Raw genomic sequence first — 27,554 nt, 5'->3', positions numbered from 1 at the left:
ATGCTAGGGCTTGGCATCCTCCTTGCATGCAAGAGGAATTATCTGAGTAACCAGGGAAAGAATTCTATGTGTTTCAGTTCTTGTTTTAAGAAGAAAAACTGCCTGGGAAGGGTGAGAAAAGCCAGAGAAGTATGAGTAAATAAACCATGTACTGGGCTTACATACCAAGACACCAAAGCTGACAGCAGCCTGAAACAATGGGTCTGAAGGTCAGAACACCACCGGCTTAATAGTCAGCCCCTGAGCTACGTAAACTACTTCTGTCCCATTGACGGCAGTTTTGAGGTCTTCTGGCTACAGCAAAATTGCCCCAAAAATAATACCAGTAATAATAAAGTACCCCGGCTTGCTTTCTGGCTCTTGCTTTCATCCCTATTCACGATGAGAACACAAACATTTCATTTCAGATCGCACTTCAGTGAGAAATAACACAAAGCAAGATTTACAAACAGAAAGGACTATACCTACTTTGGTTTCCAAGCTGGTGAGTTGTGGTGGTTTTGTCCTCAAATCATTCTGTTGCACTAAAAATTTCTAATAAGAGTTGACAGTTGAAAGAGCAGATTTGCAGAAAGCGGTATGGTCAGCACATATAATCTACTCAGATGATAATCACGGGAGAAAAGGTTGATGATGTCGAAATGCAAACTGGGATGGGAGTGGTCCGACCAGAATTTAATGAGTGACTTAGAAGAAGAGCAGGACCAAGCAAGAGTGGAGAGTCTCCGGCTAGTAATATTTTGGGTGGGCGAGGGCACTGAGGTGGGCTCCAGGGTTTCCAGAGCACGTGCCTGGACAGAGTATGCCTCGGAAGAGCAGACTGGGGCTACTTATGATAATTTAATATACGCTTCGTGCTGTGTTAATGATGCTCAGAAACCAAACTGAATCAGCGATCCCTGAAAATGAGGACCACTGCAGGAAAAGTCACCTCTAACTGTACTTTTGGAGCTGACCTGGCTAGAACCCAAGATTCCATTCTCTTATAATTCTTATGGTCTCTGCCCATGTAAAATGCTTCTAGATTCTAGGTTATCGGCGTGGCAAAGCGGAAAGAATAATGAATTGGCTATTTAAAAAATCTTGCCTTGAGTCCCCATTCTGCTACTCACTGGGCATTTGTTTCTTCAACTGTAAAACAAAAGAGTTGACCAAAGGACCTGTAACATTTTCTGATTCTATGTCCATTCTACAATTAAGAGGTTATATAGTAGGCACTTTCAGTCTGTACTTGGCTAAATTTAGTCATGGTTTTACCAGAGGTGAAGCAAAGACATTCCATTCAGATACATTTTAGTATCAATTATTAACAGTACAGTTGTCAGCTCTTAAATACTTCATGGAGAATAAGGAAGCTTCTCCACCCCTCCACCCACTCCTTTTCTCAATGTGCCCCAGAGCAGGGATTATTATAGGTCAGAAAGACCTCCAAACAGGGCAGATTTACTGGTGTTACAAAGTCAAGGGCCCGCAGGACTCCATTTTCACTGCACTGCTTGGTTCCACGTTGTTGGGCAGGGAAATGACCCACCCAAGATTCTTTGCCATCTCACCCTCTCCTTCAGCTGCTTGCTCCTCCGGGAGATCAGCAGACACAGGCAGGGCAGCCAGGACATGGGCTAAGCGTGCCTGGAGCCCTGCCCCTATCACATAGCAGAGTGGGACGGAATTCCATGACTTGGATTCTGGCTTGGGGAATGTAGGGCCGGTGGGCCTTGAGCTAAACCCTACATTCCAACTCTGCTGATAGAGGCCTAGAGTAGAGGCCTCTACCAGCAGGTGTGTGGAGCAAGAGGCCAGTGATTTATAAAGTGGCACTCTGATGGTCTGTGGCAATCGCTACTTTTGTATAGACTGGCCACAGAACATTTGAGAGAGGAGGAGTAACTGGCACAGCAGAAATCAAGCCACCAAAACCCTCCATCATCCCACGACCTTCTCAAAAGGTCTCAAAAGGGTAAATGCGCATGCCTGGGGAGACGGCTGGAGGAGATCCAGCACATGTGGCCACAATTGGTGTTAATAGAAAAAGAGACCCTTTGCTGAGTTCCAACAAGCATCCCTGGGAAACTCCTGGAAGGACCCATTCCAACAGCAATGGGAGTCAACATCTAAATGGGGAGAAACTGAGTAATGAAAAGGTAATGGTGATTGTGCTCAACCAAGAAAACGTGGTTCCCAAGAGAAACGCTGGGTTCTACAGACAACAAAGGGAAAAGAAGAGATTCTCCTCCTTATCCCTAATTGCTTTCATGGGTGGGCTAAGAGCCAAGGATGCATGGAAATGTCTGAACTGGAGAGAAGAGAGGAATCCGGGAGAGTCAAGTAGGATGTTTGCTTCCAGGACACCTAGTTCCAAAAAACAACTGAGCATCACAAGCTGGAAGGCTCAGGCTGAGCCTAACGATGTAATTATGGGATCTCTCTTTAAAGCCACACCAGCTCTAAAGGATAAAGGATATTTAAACAGATTGAAATGTCTATTTCCAGTAAAGGGGGAAAGAAATAGCTTTCCCTATTCCTTCCACCATGCACAGGTAAAACTTCCGGGCATTATGTATAAAATAGACATTAAAAGACTCTGAAAAACAGAGAGAAGAAGTCAGGCTGGCTAGAGACCTCAGAACCCTAGGAATGACACAGTGATGAGTTCTCTCAGTTTCTTTTTTGCCTCACGTGCCCACATTTGGAGCTAAAGAAACTGGCAACCCAGAAACACCAAGACCCCCCCAAAAAAATCCCCCAAAAAAGTCTCCTCTCACGAGTCAAAGGACCAGAGAAAGGTCAGGCTAACAAAATAGAAAACTTTTGGGGATCCCTGGGTGGCTCAGCGGTTTAGCGCCTGTCTTCGGCCCAGGGCATGATCCTGGAGTCCCGGGATTGAGTTCCACATCAGGCTCCCTGCATGGAGCCTGCTTCTCCCTCTCCCTGTGTCTCTGCCTCTCTCTTTCTCTCTGTGTCTCTCATGAATAAATAAATAAAATCTTAAAAAAAAAATTAGAAAACTTTTTAGACAATGACTGCTCTACTCCAGCCAAATACCACATTAAACACTGTGGCTGCACACCCACCATACCAAGTCCAGGTGCAACCCAGACTTCTACGCTCTTGCAAATGGTAGTAAATTGTCCCAACACCTCTGCCTAGATGGTATAGGAGAAAGCCAGCAGGGAAGAGGGACTTTCATCCCTACACCAAGTGATGGAGCCCTTCTACCAGCCCAGAAGGTATTTTTTAAAAATGCGAAAAGAAATCTCTAGACCCAGAAAGTTTCACTGAAGAATTCTACCAAATATTGAAAGAAGAATGAACCCTAATTGTACAGTCTCTTTCAGAAAATAGAACAGTTCTCAGTGCATTATATAAAACTAATACTGACCTGTCCAAAACCAATAAAAGACAGTACCAAAAAATAAAAATAAAAACCCTGATGAATATACATGTAAAACACTAATAAAATATTAATAGATAAACTTCACAATATGTAAAAAGAATCAGGGGCACCAGGGTGTCTCAGTGGTTGAGCATCTGCCTTTGCTCAGGTTGTGATCCCAGGGTCCTGGGATCAAGTCCCGCATCGGGCTCCATGCAGGGAGCCTGCTTCTCCCTCCGCCAGTGTCTCTGCCTCTCAGGAATGAATAAATAAAATCTTTTAAAAAAAATTTTCACTACAGCCTGACCAAGTGCGATTCATTCCAGGGATGCAAGGCTGGTTCAATACCTGAAAACTCAATGTAAGCTATCCTCCCAATACTGAATCCAATAAACAAGTACAACAAAGTCAGGAAGTACGTGATATATATAGAAAAATTAGCTGTATTTCATATCAGCAATGAACATATGAATACAGAAAAATACAATACCATTTACAATTGTTAGGAAGGAAACAAGAAAAGAGCAGGATAAGACATTTAGAAGACTTGTATGATGAAAAGCACAAAATAATAAAAGAAAATCAAAGATCTAGATAAATGGAGAGAGGAGCTTGGGTTCTGTTGAGTGTCTGACTCGATTTAGGCTCAAGTCACGCTCTCAGAGTTGTGGGATTGAGCATGGCGTATGCTTGTCCCTCTCCCTCTACTGCTCCCCTTGATCATATGCACACTTCCTCTCTCTCTCAAATAAATTTTAAAAACTCAAATAAATAAATAAATAAATAAATAAATAGACATTCCATGTTCATGAACTGAAAGACTCAACATAGTAGAGATATTGATTCTCCCCAAACTCATATACAGGTTTAAATTTAATTCCTATCAAAATCCCAGATTTTGTAGATATAGACAAGACTATTCTAAAATTTATATGGAAAAGCAAAAGAACTAGAATAGCTAAAAACAAGTCTGAGTGTCAACTATACTTCAATTAGAAAAAATAACTACTTTGAGAAAAAAGAATAAAGTTGGGCATATCACGTACTGGATTTCAAGATACTTTATAGTTACTATAATCAAGACTGTGTAGAACTGGTACAGGGACAGACATGTAAATCAACGGAACAGAACCCAGAACCCAGAAATAGCCACATACAAATATGCCCAATGAGGAGCACCTGGCTGGATTAGTCCATACAGCGTACAACTCTTGATCTTGGGGTCGTTGAGTTTTAGCCCCACATTGGGCATAGAGCTTACTTAAAAACATATACATATGCCCAACTGATACTCAACAAAGGTGCCAAGGAATTCAACAGAGGAAAGACAAATGGTCTTAGAAGAAGACGACATGCATGGAGAAAACAAACAACAATAAAAGAACTCAGCATACGTCTCATACCTTATACAAAAACTAACCCAAATGGATCATGGGCTTAAATAAAAATACTAAAACTACAGAACTTTTAGGAAAAATATTTTCAGGATCTAGAGCAAAAAGCAGATTTGACACCAAAAGTATGAGCTATAAAAGGGAAAACAGATACACTGGACTTCATCAGAACTGAAAGCATTTGCTCTTCCAAAGACCTATTTTAAAGATGCAGAGGTTTAGTAGTACTTCCAAAAAAGTTTTTAAAAACCGGAAAGACAAGCCACAACTGGGAGAAAAGACTTGCAACCACACACCCAACAAAAGACTAGTGTCTAGAATACAAGAGCTCCTAAAACGCAACAGTTAAACAACACACATGCGATCTAATTAGAAAAATGGGCAAAAGACACAAGGAGACATTTCACCAGAAAGGATGTAAGAGGACTCATAAACATGTGGAAAGAGATGTTCTACATCCTTTGTTACTGGAGAACTGCAAATGAAGTTTGCAGCTACCACACACCTACCAAAATGACTAAATGGAAAATACCACCAACAAAAGCCGGCAAAGACGCAGAGAAACCGGGTCACCCATACACTGCCTGGGCAATATAAAATGGTTCGGCCACTCTAGCAAAGTGTTTCTTAAAAACATAAACATGCAACTATCATATGACCCAGCAACTCTCCATTTGGGCATTTAACCCAGCAAACTTAAATGTGGGTTCACACAAAAACCTGTACACAAATGTTTAGAGCAGCTTTATTCATAATTACCCCAAGCTGGAAACAGTGCAGATTGTCCTCCAAAAGCTGAAAGGTAAATACCCCGTGGAACCCGCTCACATGGAACACTACTCAGTGATCTAAAAGAACAGACTACTGGTACATGCCACAGCCTGGATGAGTCTCCAGGGAATCCCGTGGAGTACAAAAGCCAATTCCCATAGGTTACATATGGTATGGCTCCATTTACAAAGCATTCCTGAAATAACAACAGTCCATAAAAATGGAGAACAGACTAGTGGCTGCTGGGGGGTTCAGAAGCGGGTAGGGGTGGCTAAGCAATCGGAGAGATCCCTGCGGTTGTAGAAATATTCCGCAGACTCAGTGCACCGGTGTCGATATCCTGGTTATGATACTGTTCTACAGTTTTACAAAGTGTAGTACTGGGGGAAATGAAAAAAAAGGGTACCCAGGATCTCTGTACTATGTCTTACATGAATCTAAAATTATGTCAAAATAAAAAGTTTTAATTTTAAAAATTCAGTGATTTGATAAGGAGGACCCGGAACACTGCAGGCATTATCAGGAAAAGTTTTTACATGATTATGGTGATTCCAAGTGGAGGCGGGCAGGAAGGAGGAAGGGAGGGACGCTGGGAGGAAAGCAGGCAGGAAGAACAGCCCATTGCCAGGAGGCCTAGTCCTTTCTCTGGGCCTGGTACAGTCCAAAGCTGGCAGGCAATGAGGGAGGGGTGGTGGGCCCGTTAGTCCTGCTGGGGCCCCAACATCACATTCTTTAACCTTCAGAACCAACAGTGGCAGCAGGGTCCGCACAGGCATCCACTGTGGACGGTTCCCTAACTTAACTAACACTACTCTGCACACCTAGGGACCCTGCCAGAGGAGAGCTCAGGAAAGCTCAGGAAAGCTCGAGCGGGAAGCCACAGTGGGTGGTGACAAAGGGGAGGGAGTCCACTCTCTCGGTTCACCAATGTCTTACCAAGAATGGGGAAGTCCACAGAGCAATGGAAAGTAAGGTCTTAACTACCTGACTGTGCTAGACCAGAGGAAAGATGGGTCCGAGAAAGACTGGTGCTTGAGAGGCCACGGGTCCGGCTTCTACAGTTTGTTGGAAGACGGGAGGGTTTTAAGTGCCACCCGCAGGGAGGGAACAGTTCACATAGGTAGATTTTCTTCCCAATTGGATTTAAGTCCACAAACTGTAAGGTGTGTGACGGCCACGTGAACGGCAAACTGGAGAAGATGAACAATTCTTCCTTTCTCTCTTCTGCTCTCCCGGTCTTCGGCCCCACCTCCACCACCCACCATTACCTGATGCCACACCCGGAACTGCAATGGGGGAGGACGCCCCCCCCTCAGCTTCCACGAGACCCCAGGCTGGTAGGGCAAGAGCCACACGGATCCTACCAACATCCTGGACAGGGGGAGAGACTTGGGGTTGGCGTGATTAAAGTGCGTGCTGGCGAAGTGGCAGCCCTCCCACTGAGAGCCACGCAGGCTGGGCTGCTGGGCGAGGGGCCAGGCTGCCCGCTGGTCTGCAAGAGAACCCTCCTCTGGCCCAGTCTGAGAAGTAGGGAAATTATGGGAGGTGGTGGGCAGCGTTCTGGGCAAGGACTCCAGTAAAACAAGGAGAAGTGGGGAACAGGGAGGGCACAGCAGGGGACACGTTTGTGTTGCCATCCGGCCGTGCCTGGGAGGCAGGGCGAGGTGTCTGGCTCGACATCCAGTTGGCCCTAGAGTCAACGTTACTCTGCCATGAACCACTCTTAAGCGTGCCAGGTGAAACGGGCGAGCCACACTGTACACTCGTCCCAGCAAAAGGCGAAAGTCAAGGCAAAGCAGCCACACACACGAGAAATGATGCTACGCTCCTTCCCTGAGGGCAACCTCCACCTTAATCTGACTCTGGTTTGGCTGTTGAGCCTGGACGGTCGACAAAGAACCAAAGCTAGGCAATCCGTGGAGGAAGGAAATATCCTGTGTGCCCATGTCCTTTCTCCTTCCTGGACAAGAAGAGACCCCAAAGAGAACAGACTATGGGCGGGCAGCTCAAAATGCCAGCTAGTGAGCAGGGCACACGACACAGAGGCGGGGAGAGCGCCCCGAAGCCAGGACCTGGTCCACCATCCCATGCGGAACACCAGCAGACGGTGAAACCAGGCCACACAACAAACTGAATGGAAGAAATAGCTTTTCTTTTAACTGCATCCTTTGGAGATGAGAAGAAATATTACCTTTCTGATGAAGCCGTGACAAGGTTAAGAGGGCACCTGAAAGAACCCAAGCCCTGTCACCAGGATACACTAGAAGAGCATGCCAATCTCCGCCTTCCTGAACTAGCTGGCCACTCTGCTAAGTGTTCCACTGTCCCAGCCAATGAAACATTTAGCATCCAATGATGCAAGAATGCTCTCAGAACTATCATTTCCATCGCCACTAAACTGAAAATCCAAAGAAAAAAAAATATCGAGGTATTCTTGATCTTTCGGTCCCCAAACTCAAGATCCCACCAAAAACTGTTCGTGCTTGAGGAACTGATCCTGGCAAAACTACCAGACATCTGGACTGCAGCATCAACCCCCTGGTTAGCAAGGTACAGAGGCAAATAAAGCAAAGATTGGCTCACTGCTGGGTCTTCACAAACAGAAACTCGAACCAGAGTATACTAGCTCAAACTAGCAACCCCCCCTTCCAATTTCACGAGTTATCTACTTTAGACAATAATTCATATGGTCTCTCTAGCTTGAATCTGGTTCCTTCGACATGTCCAGTTTCTTCCAAACGATAAGTATCATATATCTGTAAAACACACTGATCTATTGGCCAAATGGTGCCTCCTGGAGAACAGCAAATGAGAGAAGATAGAAGGACTGACACGAACTTCACCAGCATTAACCCATTGTGACATATACTTCACCAGCATCAACCTACACTTCACTCAAAAAACAAAAAACAAAACAAAACAAAAAGCCCTGCAAAGAAATGCAAAGGTATTCTATTCAAATGGAGGTGGCTTTCCATTTGTAGCGTAAATTCATTGCACTGAGGACTATTACTGAACATACTTCCAGACCAATATCGTGAAGTAGGCACACCACATAACTGAGTACCAAATAAGTCTGTTTAACTGTTTAACTATACAAGACAGTCATTCTAAATAACAACAGGAATTTTTTTTTAAATCCCAAAACTGTTGTAGACAGCTTAGGAATACTGGTGATGTGACCTGATGTGAACACCCAATACAACGGCATTAGCCAGATCTCAGACTGCCCACATATGGACACCAGTGACAAATCACCTACTAACTCGTTTATCTAAGTCTAAGGCTCCATAACTCAACTGGTACATAGAGTTTGTCTAAAAAAGAAAAAGGAAACAAAAATCACCTTCCAAAAAAATTGTTTTTAAAATAAGACTCCCATTTCAACATTATTCATTCAAGTCTATGAAAACAATCCTTTCTTTCACACATCATGCACACACACCCATTTAGCTGAGCTCCCACCCCTGAAACAGAGGGCTTTGTATAGAGCACTCATGTCTACAGATTCATCACCGAAACACCAAAATGTAAGTGATACTCTACTTGTCCACTCGTATCTGCAGCCTGCTGGAAGTGTGTAGCCAGCGACGTCTCATCCTGGAAAACTTCGTTACACTCCAAACATTTCAGACTATGCCTACAGAGCTTGGATGGGTCTTCATCTAGAGGCATAGCTGGAATGATGGGTGTGCTGGAGGGAGCGGATATTACTGTCCCCGTTATGCCAGACTGAATTTTCGTTACAGTGTGTGTGCTGGCGCCCACGGAGCTTGGAAGAGCAGACGACGACGTGGAAGTATTGCTTGATGGAGAGACAATCATTTGATCAGCTGGGACTGGCTTTAAGATCAAGTGGGAGCACTGCATCACAACCCCCTTTTCCTTATGCCCGCGGGCATGGGAAAGGAGACTGCACTTGTTGTAAAAAACGAGGTTTTTTGTACAGTGGTTACACGTTACTTCGATGCGCACGCTGCGTCGGTCGTAGTGTTGGGTCAGGCTCTTTTCGAGGGCAAAGGAGTCCCCGCACTCCAAGCACTTGTACCCGCGGGTTGGTAACGTGATGCCTGCGTTGGCAGGAGGACTGAGGTTGGGGATGTAAACTGGGACTGGGTTGACGCTGCTCAGCACCTTGTTGAAAGCTTCCACCACGGAACTCTGCAAGGAGGACACCACCTGGACTCGAGACACCTTTTTGGGTGGTTGCGAGGCTGCTGCATTGATTATTGCCTGCTTTATTTGCTGCTGAGGTTTGGTTAGCACTTGGCGGAGCTCAGAGGTGGCCTGGGCGCCCTGAGGCAGAAGGTTAAGGTTGGCGAGGTGCACAGTCTTTGGCACGAGTTTGGCGTTGGCCAGGCTGGATGCCGGCACCACAACGGTTTGCTGCTGGATGGCGTTGGCGGCTTTGATGATGGCGCTGCTGGCGCTCTGAACCGAGGCAGCAGATATGACCGTGGCTTTGACCGTCGTGTTGTTGGCGAGCTTCAAATTGATGACCTGTGATCCCGCCGTCTTGACAGCAGACACCGGGAGGAAGGCAGTTGCCACGGGCTTAATGGTGACCTGTTTGGGGGTCAGCTCCGCAGGGGCGACTGCGTTGGTGACCACCGCCGACTGCAGAGGTGCTCTGGGCGGGGAGGAGAGGACGGCAGCCGAAGCCGGCGAGGACAGGAGGGACGTCACAGACGCCATCACAGAGCCTGCCTGCTCCGAGGGCTTTTTTCCAGAGTCGAGATCGACCTCTGGCAACACCCTCGTCACTGTTCGCTTTATTTCCCCAGAAGATGTTTTAATGGTCTTGATGCGGACTTTGGGGATTGCTGGTGTCGACCCTGCTGGAGAGGACGGCGATCCCTTGCTGCTGTTCTCACTGGAGATGCTCCGGGGGCTATCGGGCTGCTTCAGGGTCACCTTCTTCGTCCCATCGATGAGGCTCTGGGATTCAGGAGACTTTTCCATGGCCCTGGGACTGTCGTTCGCTTCCTTAGGTAACGGAGAGGATCCCCGGGAGTCGGCCACCGGTTCTTTGCAGGAGTCGGAGGCAGCCTTCTTAGCACTCAGGGCTGCGATCGCGGCTATACACGAGGACAACTTGGACGACGGCTTGGACCTCGACAGCGCGAGGCCGCCGAGGCCGGGCTCACTCTTCTCCGAGCTCGGCTTCCCGTCGTGCGCCCGGTTTTCAAGCACCTTTTCAGAGTTTTCCTTTAGCTTATCCTCTGCTTTTCTGGCTTTAAAGGGTTCGTAAACACTCAGATTTATGGAATTTGTTTCCGTTTCCCTCTTAACAGCTCTGTTTTTCTCTAGGTTGCCCGCAGGAGAGATTCCAGTTTTGCTCACGCCGTCCCCTCCGAGCGCCTTGGGCTTGTCGTAGTCCTGCTGGGCGGACGACCCCGTCAACACGTTCGACCGGAAGCCGGAACGCACGTCCTCCTTGTCCGGGGGGTCGTCCACTTCTATCTTCTCGTCGTCGTCAAACTCCTCAGCGCTGGAGATGGGGCTAAACTGGCTGAACGTGGAGTCTTTCAAAGTCACCTCTGAGGTAGGCGCCTCTCCTTTCGAGGACTTGGCTCCATCTTTGCCGTAACTGTCCAGAGAGGACGCGGTGAGAAAGCCGTTGTGTAGGCCGTTGCCGGTGGGATTGTGGCCGTCCTTCTCCGCGCCCTCGGAGGAATCGATGTTCCGAACGTTCTTCACGATGACACTGACGCCCACGTCGGAAGAGGAGGGCGTGTGGGAGTCCTCGTCTCCGTGCGCGTTCTGCTTGATGTGGCTTTCCTGCTCATCGTGCGCAGACTCAATAGCTGCTTTCGGATCGACCATATCTGGGATGTCAAATGCTGCCAGGAGGTCATCGAAGTCCGGGGTCTTCATATCCCCCATGGTCATGGATTTGGTCAGATGTTCTGTCAAACGAACACAAACACTTCCATCAGCAACGAGCACTCTGTCAGGATGGGATACACACCCCTCTGGGACTTACACGAACACGGTGATGACGCGCAAGAAAGAGCAGGTTGGTAAGTGTACGCGTCTTACAACCAGGAAACTCTGAGCGAACACACACACCAGGCCACACGTATAGCAGCTTCGAGCTAAATTTCCCCCAAGTGCTATACAGCACCAGCAGCAGGACACCTCTCTTTTTTTCTTAAGATTTTATTTATTTATTCATGAGAGACACAGAGAGAGAGAGAGAAAAGTAGACACAGGCAGGGGGAGAAGCAGGCTCCATGCAGGGAGCCCGACGTGGGACTCGACCCCGGGACTCCAGGACCACGCCCTGGGCCGAAAGCGGCGCTAAACTGCTGAGCCACCCAGGGATCCCCAGCAGGACACCTCTCTAACAAGAATGAAGTGGACTGGAACCAGCACGGCACGAAAAACAGGCTTTGGTGTAACGGCCAGAACATTTGTCATATATCAACTGGATTCATCGCACAGTTTTCACAAAAAGCAACTCCCAAACCTCTTTTAACCTCTACAGCATTCAATTCTACTGGCAAAATTAGTGTTATTATGGTCGCCATCACATTCGGCCTATCACATTAAAAGGAATATGGGACAATCAAAAAACCAATAGAGAGATTTCAGTTCACCCACATCACAAACGAGCATCCCAACCCACCACGGGGTAGCTACTGCTAGTAAAGTTGCACCTGAGTTTTTTTTCTTTTTTCTTTTTTTAGATTTTTATTTATTTATTCATGAGAGACACAGAGAGAAGGAGAGAAGCAGAGATACAGGCAGAGGGAGAAGCAGGCTCCATGCAAGGAGTCTGATATGGGATTCAATCCTGGGACTCCAGGACCAAACCCTGGGCCAAGGGCAGGTGCTAAACTGCTGAGCCACCCAGGGATCCCATCCTCCTGAGATTTTAAAAAAGAAAAAAAGAAAAAACAAATTCCTAAGAAGCTTACACTATCAGTTTTTATTTAACCCTAATTTTCTCTATTATGTCAGGGAAAAAAATACTCTCCTGGTAGAAACATACAGCATCGTTTCCTTCTCCCTCCCTGGTTCAGTGCTTTAAGTGGTTAAGGTGACACGCGGCCATTTCCTAATTGCCACTCATCCAACACACTTGTTGTCCAAGTGGCTGTGGCAGCTGAGAATGGCCCTGCCATTGACACAGCTCTCAGCATGTAGCAACATGGGCTTGAGGGCACAGCAGAGCCTGGGAGAAGGCAGGGCTTCCCTGCACCGGGGCCGGATTGGGGTGGGGAACGTTTTGTGAGGGGCCCCCATTAATGTCGGCAAAACCCAAGGAGGACCGAGAGTCTTGGGAAAATAGACAGTCACAGCTATTACTGTGATGAAGGATTATAAACACATGAAATGCTTGGAGTCTCTAGAGGGCACCCTCCGCCCCACCTGCAGAGGACACAGGATTGTGGCCATCAGGTGAAACTCCACCACAGGGGAGATCTTTCACCTGCACGAACCCCAAAGCACGCCACCTGCATTCCTATTATCTTCTGGAATGCAGCACCACACGTGTGTATACCTGTCTCCTTGTAACTACTAGCCCATCAGCTGACTGAAGATGGCAATGTCTCAATCACCTTTGTGCCATAAACGCCACATGGCTAACAAACACATCATGAGTCAGGGGCCACTACCCTGGCCTTCTCAGAAGGACGGGCCTAGGCCTCGCTCTGTCGCTCACTAGCTCTGGGACCCTCAGAAGGTGAGGGAGGATCTCTCGGGGCCTATTCCTTCTTTCTGCAGTGGAGGGAGGCAAGCAGTCAGGAAGACAAGGAAAACAGCAAGCAAAAATCAGTGTTGGAAGGCAAGAGGGTTACGGCTGACTTTAGGCAACTTTCAGAGCAAGAACCAGCCTCGCTGATTTGTAGATATGGATTCCTAAGACTCTTTCATCTCCAGGACTTACTACTGTTCCTTCTTTAAATCTGCTTTAAATCACTGGAAAATTATTTCCCACATTTTACAAAAGTATAAAATGATTTTTCATTTCATACAATCTGTAAACTATACGGGGTCAAGGTAAGGGTTTCTACTGAGGCGACAACATGCATACTGGTGGAAACGCACATAACTCCAATCCACCAGCGGGTGCTCACACACCCTCCTCAGCTTGGTCACCAACTGCAGGACATGGTCAAACACTTCTAATTATTTGGATGGGAAAAACCAGCATTAAAGATGAAACGAGGGCAGCCCGGGTGGCTCAGTGCTTTAGTGCCGCCACGGCCCGTGGCGTGATCCTGGAGACCCGGGATTGAGTCCCACATCAGGCTCCCTGCATAGGGCCTGCTTCTCCCTCTGCCTGTGTCTCTGCCTGCCTCTCTCTCTCTCTCTCTCTCTCTCTCTCTCGCTCTCTCTCATGAATAAATAAAATCTTAAAAAAAAAAAAAAAAAAGATGAAATAGGCATGCTTGGTTCAATAGGACCTTCCGTTCACCTATGGCTCGGTTAGTATAGAACTACAGAAGTCACACATGCTTTTCCCTAGATTTTGCCTAGCATCAAGAGACTATACCTGGGGCGACCATTCCCTCAGCCAGGTGCCTGAGGGATCCCACAGGGAATAACGTACCCCCAGCATCAAACCACAGCCCAGAAAAGACATGTGGAGCAAAGAAAACATCAACACTTCGAAGTGGATATTGTTGTGAAAATATCCCTGATGAGTTATACTCAGTGCCAAGTCCCTGATTAGGATTTTCTTTTTAGAATGAAATCTAACATCTAAACTTCAAAATATAAGGAATGAAAAATCCATCTGTCAGATGGTACCCACGCAAGAGTCCACCCCCTTAGGAACAATCCCTGAATGTCACTACTTCTATTAAGCAGCATATGGCAGTTATAAGTGAAACCTGACAATAAAGTCACCATTAACAGGGGCACCTGGGGGACTCAGTCGGTTAAGCATCTGCCTTCAGCTCAGGTCATGATCTCGAGGTCCTGGGATCGAGTCCCGCATCAGGCTCCCTGCTCAGTGGGGAGTCTGCTTCTCTCTCCCTCTGCTCCTGCCCCTGCTTGTGCACGCATGCTCGCTCTCTCTCAAATAAATAAATAAGATTCTAAAAAATAAATAGGTAAAAACTAAGAAAATACAATCACCATTTGCAAAGCATCCAGCCCCTGTAGTCAATCTCTACCAACTGTGTTGATCCAAGTTTGTAGATCGTGGTTTTTAGAGAGCTCAAGACACAGAATCACAAACTATTGCCCAACTCCCACCAGAGTTGAAAAAGTCTGAAAAGAGTTGAAACACTGAAAGTTATTTTGTTTAAGCCCCCACCTATCCAAAGCTTGGACCCAGGCTCTAAATGTTCCCGGGGGGAAGATGGGCTCTGCCTAAGTCTATCCATCCTTTCTTTGCAGTGACACCGGATATATGTCATGTGCCCTTTCCTTGCCATGTGAGTGAGCAAAAGACATCATCCAGTTTCACATCACTCATTCCAGAGGGCACTGGGTTCAGGAACAAAAAGAACATAAAAGGCCATTCAAAGACTCATGGGTGGTAGGCCCAGGACACACAACCACAAGAAATGATAAAAGATCTCACATAAAACAAAGCCTGTTGAGCAACTGACAGCCCGGATCCGCAGTCCAACTGGCACGTACTCTTATGAATACGTGGAAGATTAATAAATGAATCTTATCAGCTTCCTCTCCTGGTGACACGACAGGGACCCGCCTGACTTATCAACCCACAGGGACTCACGCACTGTAGCAGTAGCATCAAATCACTGGCAGTGGCAGGACAGTGCCCACCACGCCGCCCACATCTTTTCCAATCTGCCCAACTAGACCAGAGAGTAAAAGCTTAGAAAACCCCAACCCTGCAAATGCCCCCAAGGGCTGAGAAAATATTCCCGATGCTGGAGTAAGTAATGTGGCCACACACACCCCTCTCCTGTTCCTCTGGGTCAACCTAAGGTTGACACTTTCTCTTGTGGGAAGAGGGTGGACTTGCTGGTAAAATGATGGGACATTTCTGGGCGCGTGAGTGGCTCAGTCACTTAAGTGTCTGCCTTCGGCTCAGGTCATGATCCAAGAGTCCTGGGATTGAGCCCGGGCATCGGGTTCCCTGCTGCTTCTCCCACTCCCTCTGCCCCTCCCCCATTGCACACACACTCACTCTCTCTCAAATAAATAAAATATATTTTTTTATTTTTTAAATGGGACATTTGAAGAGGGTTAAGGTCAGCAGTGATTTTGAAAACTATGAGTCAGCCCTCCCCGTTCACCTGAAGGAATTCAAATGGAAAGTGGAAGATGCAAGACAGGCATGAAAGCCTGAGTGCAAAGCCCACGCAGAGGACACCGTATGGCCGGGCCTGAGACCTAGCATCACTGGGTGGGTGGACCTGTCTCTGCAGGGCTGTGGAACCAATGTAATGAATACTGTTCTCTGTAACTCCACACTTCTTTTTCTGGTTTCCAGAAATGTTTTTCATACCCACAATCACACTGTCCTATTACACGTTCCCTTACCGCATTCTGGAAGGCAAGGGCAAATTCTCCTCTTGGGGGGAGGGGAGACCGTGTTTAACACCCATTCCCCAGTTATATCAAGTATAGAGAGGAATGTTTACGTTTGAAAGTTTTCTGTCCATTTTTCACCCCAATCTCAAAGTGCTGTTTTGAAAACATTACAAACGTAAATTTCAGTCTTCTTCTTTAAAAGATAATAGAAAAAATAAAAAAAAAAAAGATAATAGAGAGCTCACTTTAGCTGCTCTTTCCCTGGACAGCTTGATCTTCAGGCACAATTAGCTGTAGTTGTAACAGTGTCTTCCATTTCATTTGTACTCCATAAAATATACCTTCCTTCAAAGGCACTAACAGTCTTTTAATTTAAAACTAAACCCCACATAAATAAACTATGATTCACTAACAGCATTTGTGCTTAATGCAGAAGGTCCTTTCACCCAGAGACATTGGAAATATGGGGGGTGGAGGGTGCTAGGCCCGTTTACAGAACAGCAATGAAAAGAACGCGAGTCTGTCACGTGATCACTTTGTTCTCTCCTATGACACAGACAAAACATTTCCTTTCTTACCAAAGCCTCTTAAAATTACAGAAAGCTATTTCGTCTTTGTTGGCAAAAGTCAAGTTATCGAGTCCAAAGAAAAACTTAAGAAAAAACTATTCACCTCCCTTAATCATACCTCTTATACTTTGCAATAAAACAAACTCCTTTTCGTGGATTGTTTCCCAATTTTAAACTAGAGGCCAGCAGCATCAAGGGCTCAGGTGTCACTCACCCGGCAAATGCTAACTTCAGATCTTCCCCCAGACGTGCCTGCCCTGCTTAACCAGCCTAACTCCAGGCCTGACCCCGCCAAGGTTCTGCCTCCGAAATGAACATGCAAAGGTCAATGTGAGTAGTGAACACATATCAGATTCGCCATTTAAATGGAGAAACTAACATTTTCTTTCTTTTTTTTTTTTGAAACTAACATTTTCTTACATGAAAAATCAATACACTCTAAATCCTAATAATCCTAAAGAAAAACGTAGTATATATATTGACCACTTTGACAGTCTTACACAAACTTTTAGTAAACAACCGTAAATGATACAAGTTCTGTTCTTCTCTGGGGGGCACTGTATTTGTCACTATTTTCTAGAACTGTCTGGACACTGAAGTCCTTTTTGAAGAAATAATTCAACACAGTCGCGAATCTAACTCATATTTCTAACTTTCTTATCTTTCCTTCCAATATAAAATGTCCCTCTTTTTTTTTTAAGTAAGCTCTAAGCCCAGCATGGAGCCCAATGCAGGCTTGAACTCATGACCCTGAGATCACGACCTGAGCTGAAATCAAGAGACGAGGCTTGGGGTATATGCATGGCTCAGTCATTTAAGTGTCCAACTCTTGATTTCGGCTCAGGTCATGATCTCAGGGTGATGAGATCAAGCCCTGCGTTGGGCTCTGCACTGGGCATGAAGTCTGCTTAAGATTGTTTCCCCCCCCCCTCTCTGTGAGGAGGAGGAGGAGAAGGAAGAGAAGGGGAGGAGGAAGAGGAAGAAGCAGCAGAAGGAGGAGGAGAAGAAGAAGAAAAAGGAGAAGGAGAAGAAGAAAAAAAAAAGAAAAGGAGGGATCCCTGGGTGGCGCAGCGGTTTGGCGCCTGCCTTTGGCCCAGGGCGCGATCCTGGAGACCCGGGATCGAATCCCACGTCGGGCTCCCGGTGCATGGAGCCTGCTTCTCCCTCTGCCTGTGTCTCTGCCTCTCTCTCTCTCTCTCTCTGTATGACTATCATAAATAAATAAAAATAAAAATAAAAAAATTTAAAAAAAAAAAAAAGAAAAGAAAGGGTTGGAGGCTAAATGAACCAAGCCACCCAGGTACCCCCAGATATAAAAAAATCATTGTAACATGCTAATATTAAGCAGTGTTTCATATTTAATTTGTTCCTCAGAAAAAATTAATCTAGCACCCCCAGTTTTTACAAGTCTTCAAAGACATAAAGGGGCCTTGGTTTCTGCTGGCTGTCTACATTTCCCCCATTATACTAGTATGCAAACCTTCAGCTCTTCCTCTATCACCAATCTCTCTCCCACCTTTAGCATTCTCGGGGCTCTCCATCATTACATCTCTCAACCACAAAAAGAAAAGAAGAGACAGGGGAAAAAAGGAAGGGAGGGGGAGAAAGAAAAAAAGAAAGAAATCACATCTCTTTTGCCTCTGGCTTCAATCTGGATTGCTTATAAGACAAAAAATACTTTCTCAGCGCAATTTCATTCCAAATACCAAACCAGTTCAGTTACACAGGTCCGCCTCATGCATCTTCACTTTTCCTAAACCAGCTGGGAACAGATGTCCATTTATTAGAGTTTCAAAAAAAGAACAAAAATAATCTGATGGCTCTGTCCCTGGAGCAGCTGTGAAGAGCCTCTGTCTCAGTGCTTCTCTAGGAAGGGGCACCAGGTCAGCAAGACTGGACCCCCAAATTGGCAAACACTTAGGTTTCAAATTAACAGTAACAAACACACGCATACACATACACATACATGCACACATCTGCAAGTGTGCGCAGCTTTGAGGAATGCTAAGCAATGATAGTGGATCTATGGCAAGAATCTCCTAAGAATTTGCCATTTGAAGGCTCCATGCAAGTGACAAAATACTAAAAAAAAGTGCTCACTTTTTATCTTTTTCCTCCACATTAAACGGACTCTGAATGAATCTAGCATTATCTGGATACCGAAGCCCTTATTTTTAAAGAGGAATTCAACAGAGTAATGAAGGTGCACAGGTTCCTTTTCTACCACATCGCATCACCACCTCCTACTTTTCTGCACTGGCTGGGGTCCTGATCATGTTGCCCAATGAGGGCAGAAGAATTTAATGTTCTACACAGCCTACACCAGGGTAGCATGGGGTGTGTGAGAAGACCCTTCAGGGGCGCAAGGAGGGCTCAGTCAGTTAAGCGGCCAAATCTTGATTTCAGCTCAGGTCATGATCTCAGAGTGGTGGGATCGAGCCCCACGTGGGCTCCATACTCAGCAGAGTCTGCCGGAGATCCTCTCTCTCTTTCTCTATGATAAATAAATCTTTAATCTCACATACAAGGTGACAAGAACAGGATATACATTGTGCTAATTCTGTATGAATTAATAAGAAAAAACAGCTGCTATTTATCCAGAATATTTACTTGTTTCACTAAATCCTCCTATCCATCTCAGTAGGATCCTTGTATCAATTCTCAATATGCAGATACTTTGGCCAAGTTAGTGTTTCCTTCTTCAGTCAATACTCAGTGTTCCTGATTTGAAATACAATTGATGGGAAAGTTCAAACCCCTTCTGGAAACATAAACACAGCACCACCTAACCAGGGCACAACCTTGAGAGATACAAGAATAAAATCCACCCGCCCTTCCCTGTGGCTCTCTGCACTGCCCACAAAGGCAATACACACAGGTGCCTCCCTGCCCTCCTGGGCCCATCCACTCTCCCCAGCCCTGCAGAGAAGCCAGGGAAACGTCCTGACACATGAGCAAAAAGGGTCCCCACAAACCTCAGCCCTTCCAGAAGCTCAAATGGCGATCTTTGGCATACATCCTGTGTCATCCCCCCCTAAGGAAGGTCACCCTTAGATCCAAGATCTCAAAGCTCAGCCATAAAGAACTCCTTGGCTTTTCCCGCTAAGGCTCTCTAGCAGCCCACAGAACTTCTAGAGAAGACTGCAGATCCCTGCTCTTGATCCCCCACACCCGGAGCCCCAGTCTCACTTGGCTCCACAATGCTCTCTTCCACATGGTTGACTCCCACGCTGCCAGTGGTCAGAGGCTGTTCCTAACCTTCCCTCTCAGCTGCTCTGTGCTTTCCTCTCCCTGCAGTCAGCTTCAGAGACAGTGAGCATCAGGTGAGACCTCTCCCTGAGCCCTTCCTGCCTTCTGACCTTTCTCACTCCTGCACGACTGGCGGTTGCAAGCCGATCCTCCAAATCCACTGTGAGCTTGCCGCCTTGTCCTGCACTCTCGGGCCTGCCCGTCATCTCTATCTACTGGCACAAAGAGACCTCCCCCTAATCTTAGCCTTTGGACCACCCTCAGTGCCCTGTATCACGGGCATGCTGCCTTCACTCAAGGGCTTGATCGCCGGGACAAATTATGCATCTCTAGCTCCCTCCCAGTGCCTCTGCAATCCACTCGCCTGATGCCACTTCTAAAATCCAGGCTGTAGGAAGGAATCTGGGAATGAAGAAACTGTTCTGTATCACAATTCTGGGGGTGGATACATACTTTATTGTATTTGTCAAAACCCAGAGAACTTTACTGTATGTAATGGGGGGGGGGGGGGTGGATGACCAGGAATAGTGAGAAGCCCAAAATGAAGGAGCAACTTTAACAAAGAACCTAACTACATCACAGTCAATAATATCAGCATGCAGAAGTGGGAGGGAAGAAAAGAACCTGCTGAAGTCCCAGGAAGACACAGTCTGACTGCAGGCTGTAAGGCCGCAGAGAGAGGAAACTTGCACATACTCTCCTCTAGTTGGTACAAAAACTGCTGAAATCTAAATAAGGTCTGTAATCTACTTAGCAGTATTACACCGGTGATAGCTGTTTTGTTTTGATGACTGTTATGATGATGCCAGGTGGTCAGGGTAAAACGGGTACCTGGAAACTCTGCTTTTTTGCAACTTCTCTGTAACTTATAATCATTTCAAAATATAGTTAAATGAAAATACATGCTATCATTTAATAGTGTACAGCTACTAAATGAAATCGAGCCAGCGCCTCGTAGGTAGAAAACACCTGTACCACAGCCCCGTCCTGCGGGCTGTGCCCTCTCCCACTGTCCGTGGTCTTGCAGCAAGAATTCCGTGCCCCACCGTCCTTCCCTCCCGTAGACCCCACAGCACCACCAGGAGCCCACCAGGCTCCTCCCAACGCTCGGCCTTTCCCTCCTCCCCAGTGGGTCCCATCAAACTGTGTATCTACCTTGGTTCAAGGGCAGCTGAGGCAACTCCCGTGATCACAACCATCGTGCACATTCACAGAACTCCTGCATTTCACATTCAGTCCTAATTCTACTGTTAAGAGCCACCTTTCCAAACTGCCAGTCTAAGATTCCACTTGGGCTCCCCCAACCACGTGTCAAAGTTAACCAAAATCCCTCACGTTCCAACCTGTTTCTCCTGAGTCCTGTCTGTGTTATGCCGATGACATTCACCTTCTCTGCGAAAACATTAAAAACCCTCAGGCAGCATTTCACATGCTATGAAACAGACATGACTTCTGTAGGATCTTATTAGGATTTTCACAAACACAAGGCTAAAATACACATAGTAAATGCTGGATTTTTCTACACTGAACAGATTCCTTTCAGCAGGACGACTAATTATCATGCTAACGAATATTCTAAATCTCTGAAAAGAGGAATGCAGTAGTCTCCAAATTCTGCTAACCAAAGGTCCTTTTTTTCCCCTGATCCATAATATAAATGCCAAAATGATTTCCCAAAAGGCTATACCAATTTTTGTTGCTGCCATTATGCATTAGAGCTATTTTAAGTGCATCCTGTCCCTCAACTTTATAAATATTTATTAGCAAATGTCTGAGGCAGCAAAAAGATAACTTATTATATACCAATTTCTACATTATTGATTATTAGAAAGTCTGAACTTTTTCCCATACGGTTTGCTTACCAGTTTTAAGAGAAGTATTTGTTCACTGAATAATGAATGGACGCACAGAGGGAGATGATGAATATCCTATTTACTTCTTTCTGCTGCTACATGAGCTAACTTACCAACCTACACTCTGGTCTCTTAGCTAATAGTAATAAGCAAAAGCATACAGAACCCATCCATACAGTTCCCTAAAATAAATTCGTTTCTATGGACAAACCCTGGTGAAGACAGCATTTAACGTCCCAGCTACACAAAATGAAGACAACAAGTAGGAGGACAAAACACCCGCCCTGCCAGCACTGGTCCATTCCAGCACCAACGTTCCCTTTGCTAAGACTTCTTTGTGTCAGAAAATTTTCCACTTAGGGGCGCCTGGGTGGCTCAGCTGGTTAAGAGTCTAAGGCTCAGGTCATGATCCCAGGGTCCCCAGCAGGTTGCCTGCTTCTCCCTCTCCTCCCCACTTGTGCTCTCTCTCTCTCTCTCTCTCTCTCTCTTAAATAAATAAAACCTTTTTAAAATTTTTTTAAAAAGAAAATTTTCAGACAGCCTGGGTGGCCCAGCGGTTTAGTGCCATCTTCAGCCCAGGATCAGGCCCTAGAGACCCGGGATCAACTCCTGCGTCAGGCTCCCTGCATGGAGCCGGTGTCTCCCTCTGCCTGTGTCTCTGCCTCTCTCTCTCTCTCTTCTCCCCCTGTGTGTCTCTCATGAATAAATAAATAAAATCTTAAAAAAAAAAAAAGAAAATTTTCCACCTAAAAAATGAGGTTAACAGGGACATGGGGAGGACTGGTACTTAGCTAGATATTTAGAAAGAGTGTTGTCAAAATCAAACACACAGCACAAAAAGCACAGAAAATATCCAGGTCAAACAAGGAGTGGCCCCGGTCAGAAAATTTCAAGGAATGTTCCTATTCTTTTCATCCCACAACCAAATGGGAATCCTACAACTAGAGCCAGGACACCTACCTGGCTGAGCATTCAAGATTACAGTGTGGAGAACGGTTTGGGATTATTAACCTTCCTCGTCACAGGGCACCTGTACTTGAGCAAGAAAAGGAAAGCAGCTAAGTGGACAGCACTCTCAAGTGGGGAGGCTGATCCTGAGGGGCCGGGGGATGGAAGGTCCCTACACGGAGCTGTGAGCCTCAGTCAGAATCAGGGTTAAAGCTGGGGCACAAATCAAACCCACCAGGTCAGAACCAGGGGGGGTGGATGGAAGAGATGCCCAGACAGAGACGCAGTGGCACCCTCATCTAACTCCACTGGATCCCTACAGCTTCCAAACCACAGCAGAACTATATTGACACAGACACAGCACTTCAGAGTTTGCACAACTTCCCACAAACAGCAGCTCTCTCCTCTGCAGATGAGTGGAACGTCAGAGAAGGTCATACCTGAAAGATGTGCCTTCTCCAAATCCCCAGAGCCCCTGCAAGTAAGGTTTTCCTAGGGGAGCTCTAAGAATTTATATAAAACTCTTAAGTTTTGAGTTTTAGTTAATTTTTTTAAAAAATCAATCAATAATTAATGTGAATTTGAGGAAGAGAAAATAATGTATACCTCCATCCGTTTTCAGATTTTCACCCTCACAAAGTGATTCTCATATAGGGTTTCCCATGAAGGATAAATATAGAAGAAATTACATCCTGAAGATGTGAATTTTCATACTGTTCCAGTCGCCTACACTTTGCTTTTAATCTCCCTCATTTAACTCTGTCACTACCCTTGGCATTCCCTATCATCGAAGCTACACTGTAAATTGGGAAAGACAAACGCAAACCTCCAGTTCCCAAGTCCATTTTATTTCATCTATTTATTTTGCCTTCATAAAACCAAATGCTCAAAATTTAATGTTAATGAGTTTTTAACTATCTCCCTAAGGCTCACAAATCTGTAAAAATTCTTGGGAGCCGTAATAAAAGATATAAATCGCAGACCAAAAATATCATCAACCCAGATTCAATCCTATTGCCAGATTCCTGTGTAGTATCGATACCGGAACTCAGACCACATAAAAAAGCAGCTTACCTCCTCATCCAAGGAATAATAATTTTTTTTAAGATTTTATTTATTTTTTTGAGACAGAGGGAGAGAGATGGCATGCATGTGATCAGGAGGAGAGGCAGGGGGAGCCGGAGAAAGAATGCCAAGCAGGCTCCAAGATCATGACCTAAGCCAAAATCAAGACTTGGATACTCAGCTGACTGAGCCACCCAGGCACCCTAGAATAATAATTTTGTACTGATGTAGTCTTCTAAAAATCTGACAGCTACACAGAAACCAACCCGGGCAGTATTATGGAAAGATTGGATGAGAGAAAGAAGAAAGTGAGTCATGCGAGAAGGTGAGCCCATCTGGTGCAGATGCCTGGCAAAGACCAAGAATGGGGACAGCCGGCACAAGGATCTTGGTTTTGACACCATTCTTCACAAAAGGGAACTAGGGTTCCTTGGAGAAATGGCTGATTCTAGGATCAGGCAGGAAATGCACAAAATGACCTGGAGCATGTTGGTTGTGCCAGTAAATGAGTAAGTGTCCCCAAAACAACACACCTACACTGACAGGGTCATGTCAAAGGAATGCAAAGGTCAGCTGAAAGAGCTCCCTGTGGCCTAAGCTTGTACAATGTGAGCAACAAATAAAGTAGTATTGGATCATAACCCAAAGTATAAAATAAAAACCAGTGAGTCTATGATATGAAACTGAAAATATAAATGAGATAAAGCAGATAAATCTCCTGTGCAGAAGAATTCCAATTAACTTATGTAGATGCCCTGCTCTTATGGAGGTGAATTAACCCCTAACTCCTTAAAGTGATTTTCATCCAAAGAGGACAGTACAGAAAGGGGAGGGGAAAAAAGTAACTTTAAGTGGAAACGTCTGACAACCACTCTCCAAGCAAGATGACCAAGGTCAACATCCACAGTGGTAACTCACCTGTACAGCCATGTCCCAGAAACATGCAACCTCAGCCTAACCACAAGAAAGGCACAGAACAAATCCCAGTTGCTGGACATTCTATAAAATACCCTGCCCACTACTCATCAAAGCTGTAGGGTCATGAAAAACAAAGGAACTCTGAGAAAGCATCGCAGCCAAGGGAGGAGAGGAGTAAGGAGACGGGATAACGAAATATAACATCCTGGATGGGATGCTGGGACAGGATAGGGCATCGGGTAAAAACTGAAGAAATCAGAGACTTCAGGCCAACAGCATTACAAACAAGGCATTACTAAAATGTTTACCTAACAGCTCTGTATATATGGAGATTAATTTTCCCTTTTATCCTCTTACCAATAAGCTGCCTCAAGGTCAGCCACTGACTAATCAAAATGACTTAACAATTTTTAAACCAAAGTTGATCAGAAATAGAATTTCCCGGGGCACCTTGGCTGGCGCAGCCAGTGAAATGTGCGACCCTTGATCTCAGGGTTGTGAGTTCAAGTCTCACACTGGGTGCAGAGATTACTTTAAAAAATAAAATCTTTAAAACAAAACATAACAAACGGAGAAAAGGAAAGAAAAAAAAAGACAAATGAAACAAAGAAATAGAATTTCCCAAAGTTTGCATATTCCATGCTTTCTGCATCCCAGTATGACTGGGATGATCTTCTGCTACCACAGATAGCCACAGACTATAAAGATGATAAACGACTTATTTGGTGTCTCTTTTTGCCTAATGGCAGACAATATGACAAATGGATCGCTGAAAATTTAATAAATAAAACAACAGCCTAGGGGGCAGCACAGGTGGCTCGGCAGTTTAGCGCCACCTTCAGCCCAGGGCCTGATCTGGACACCCGGGATTGAGTCCCATGTCAGGCTCCCTGCATGGAGCCCGCTTCTTCCTGTTATCTCTGCTTCTCCCTCTCCCTCTCTCTCTGTGTGTCTCCATGAATAAATAAAATCTTTAAAAATAATAATAATAAAATAAAATAAAACAATAGCCTATAAAAAAATTAGGTTCCTCCGGGGGCACCTGGAGGGCTCCACTCCGTTGGTTAAGCACCCAACTCTTGATTTCGGCTCAGGTCATGATCTCAGGGTGCTGGGATCCAGCCTGGCATCCGGCTCTGCCCTGGGCATGGAGCCTGCTTGAGATACTCTCTCTCTCTCTGCCCCTACCCACCTTGAAAAAAAAATTCCTCCTAAATAAAGATTTGGTTGTGCAGGTCACATGGAAATAAATGAATTGTTTACACCTCTCACCATGATGTAGGTATCTTCTATTAAAGTCAGTCTTTCCTTCCATGATAGCATTGTAAATGGAATCTGCTGTTCCAAACTTTAGCAGCCATAAATAGATATTGCTGCTTCCCTTTAAATAAATTATATGCAAAATAATTTCCCAATCATATACTAAAATCCACATATATCACAAAGCCAATGTAATTAACAGCCCATATGCAGGAAACAGAACAAGGTGTACATCTAAGTTTTTCTAATTGTGATAAAATACACACACCACAAAATTTACCATCTTAACTAAATAATTTTTTTAAAGTAGGCTCCACACTCAGTGTAGAGCCCAATGCAGGGCTTTAACTCACAACCCTGAGACCAAGCCCTGAGCTGAAATCAAGAATCAGAGACCTAACCAACTGAGGCATCTATGCACCCTCTTTTTTTAAATATTTCATTTACTTACTTATTAATTAATTAATTAATTAATTTATGACACAGGCAGAGAGAGAAGCAGGCTCCATGCAAGAAGCCCAAGTGGAACTCAATCCCATGACTCCAAGATCGCACCCTGGGCCGAAGGCAGGTGCTCAACCATTGAGCCACCCAGGAGTCCCTGCACCCCTTAACTATATAATTTTTTATAAGAAAAGTATATAAAAATAATAAAATCAAAAAATACTACCATTACTAGCTGAAGACCTGCAGAGGAATAAAAAACAAATAGTTGAACTTTCCCCGAACGTAGGCTAAAAATGTCTTAAAAACCTCTACATGGCGGTTTCTAAATGTACACATTCTCCAAGGTTTGGACTTCAGACTTGATACATATACTCTCTCTCCCTCTCTCTCACATACAACTGACTCACGAAACACTTGCACATCATCCAATAGTCACTCACTTCAGAGAGTTCAAAACTAATTTTTGTTTTTTTGTTTTTTTTTCTGAGATATCCAGTTAAAGGGCCCGGGGGGATATTTACAATCCTATGTCATTTCCGGTCTCTTCCACTGGGTTCTCCATCTATTCCTCAAAATCAGACTTCCCTCTCCCTACACTGTTTTTCTCTCAGCCACTCAAATTAAGAATATCACCTCTAGGGCAGCCTTGGTGGCTCAGCGGTTTAGCACCGAGTTCAGCCCAGGATGTGATCCTGGAGACCCAGGATTGAGTCCCACGTCAGGTTCCCTGCATAGAGCCTGCTTCTCCCTCTGCCTGTGTCTCTGCCTCTCTCTCTCTCTCTCTCTCTCTCTGTGTCTCTCATGAATAAATAAAAGCTTTAAAAAAAAAAAAAAAGAATATCACCTCTACTTCTCTCCCACCAAGTCCTGCACATTCTCCTCAGTCCCATCACATGCATGCTCTCTAGAACACCTTCCCTGCTCTACTTGTGGACCATGTCACCTTACCCTAGACAAAGACAACACCCATTTCAACATTGTCTCATTCAGAACAGCCAGATTCACCTTTCTAAATTCTATTTTAACCCTATTAATCAATCCCCTCTATACAAAATCCTCAAATCACTTTCCAAACTACAGCCAAACTCCTTGGCCTGACACCGAAGACTATCCAGCTGGGCGAGGGCCACACACTTCCCTGGGGCAGCCCAGCAAGTATCTCTTACAGATGCACCTTTCCTTTTCAGACCACACTATTTTCTGGCCCAGAATCCCCCCAACACACACCCTGCTCCATCAG

At 45.4% G+C, this 27,554-nt stretch overlaps 1 protein-coding gene across 10 annotated transcripts in view; it reads right to left on the bottom strand.

The window, feature by feature from the left end:
- The window catches only part of ZNF532 (zinc finger protein 532), a 106,551-nt gene that overhangs the window by 45,913 nt on the left and 33,084 nt on the right, over positions 1-27,554 (bottom strand). For all 10 annotated transcript variants that reach the window (XM_041739434.1, XM_041739432.1, XM_041739430.1 and 7 more), the window contains one exon: positions 9,085-11,447. In XM_041739434.1, coding sequence (XP_041595368.1) covers positions 9,085-11,430 — 2,346 coding nt within the window. In that variant the 5' untranslated portion in view covers positions 11,431-11,447. The remainder of the gene's footprint in view (positions 1-9,084; positions 11,448-27,554) is intronic.

The sequence above is a fragment of the Vulpes lagopus genome, chromosome 24 (genome assembly GCF_018345385.1).
Source record: "Vulpes lagopus strain Blue_001 chromosome 24, ASM1834538v1, whole genome shotgun sequence".
Lineage (NCBI taxonomy): Eukaryota > Metazoa > Chordata > Mammalia > Carnivora > Canidae > Vulpes > Vulpes lagopus.
The sequence above is the reverse complement of the archived record's forward strand: the minus strand, read 5'-3'. Positions and strand labels throughout refer to the sequence as shown.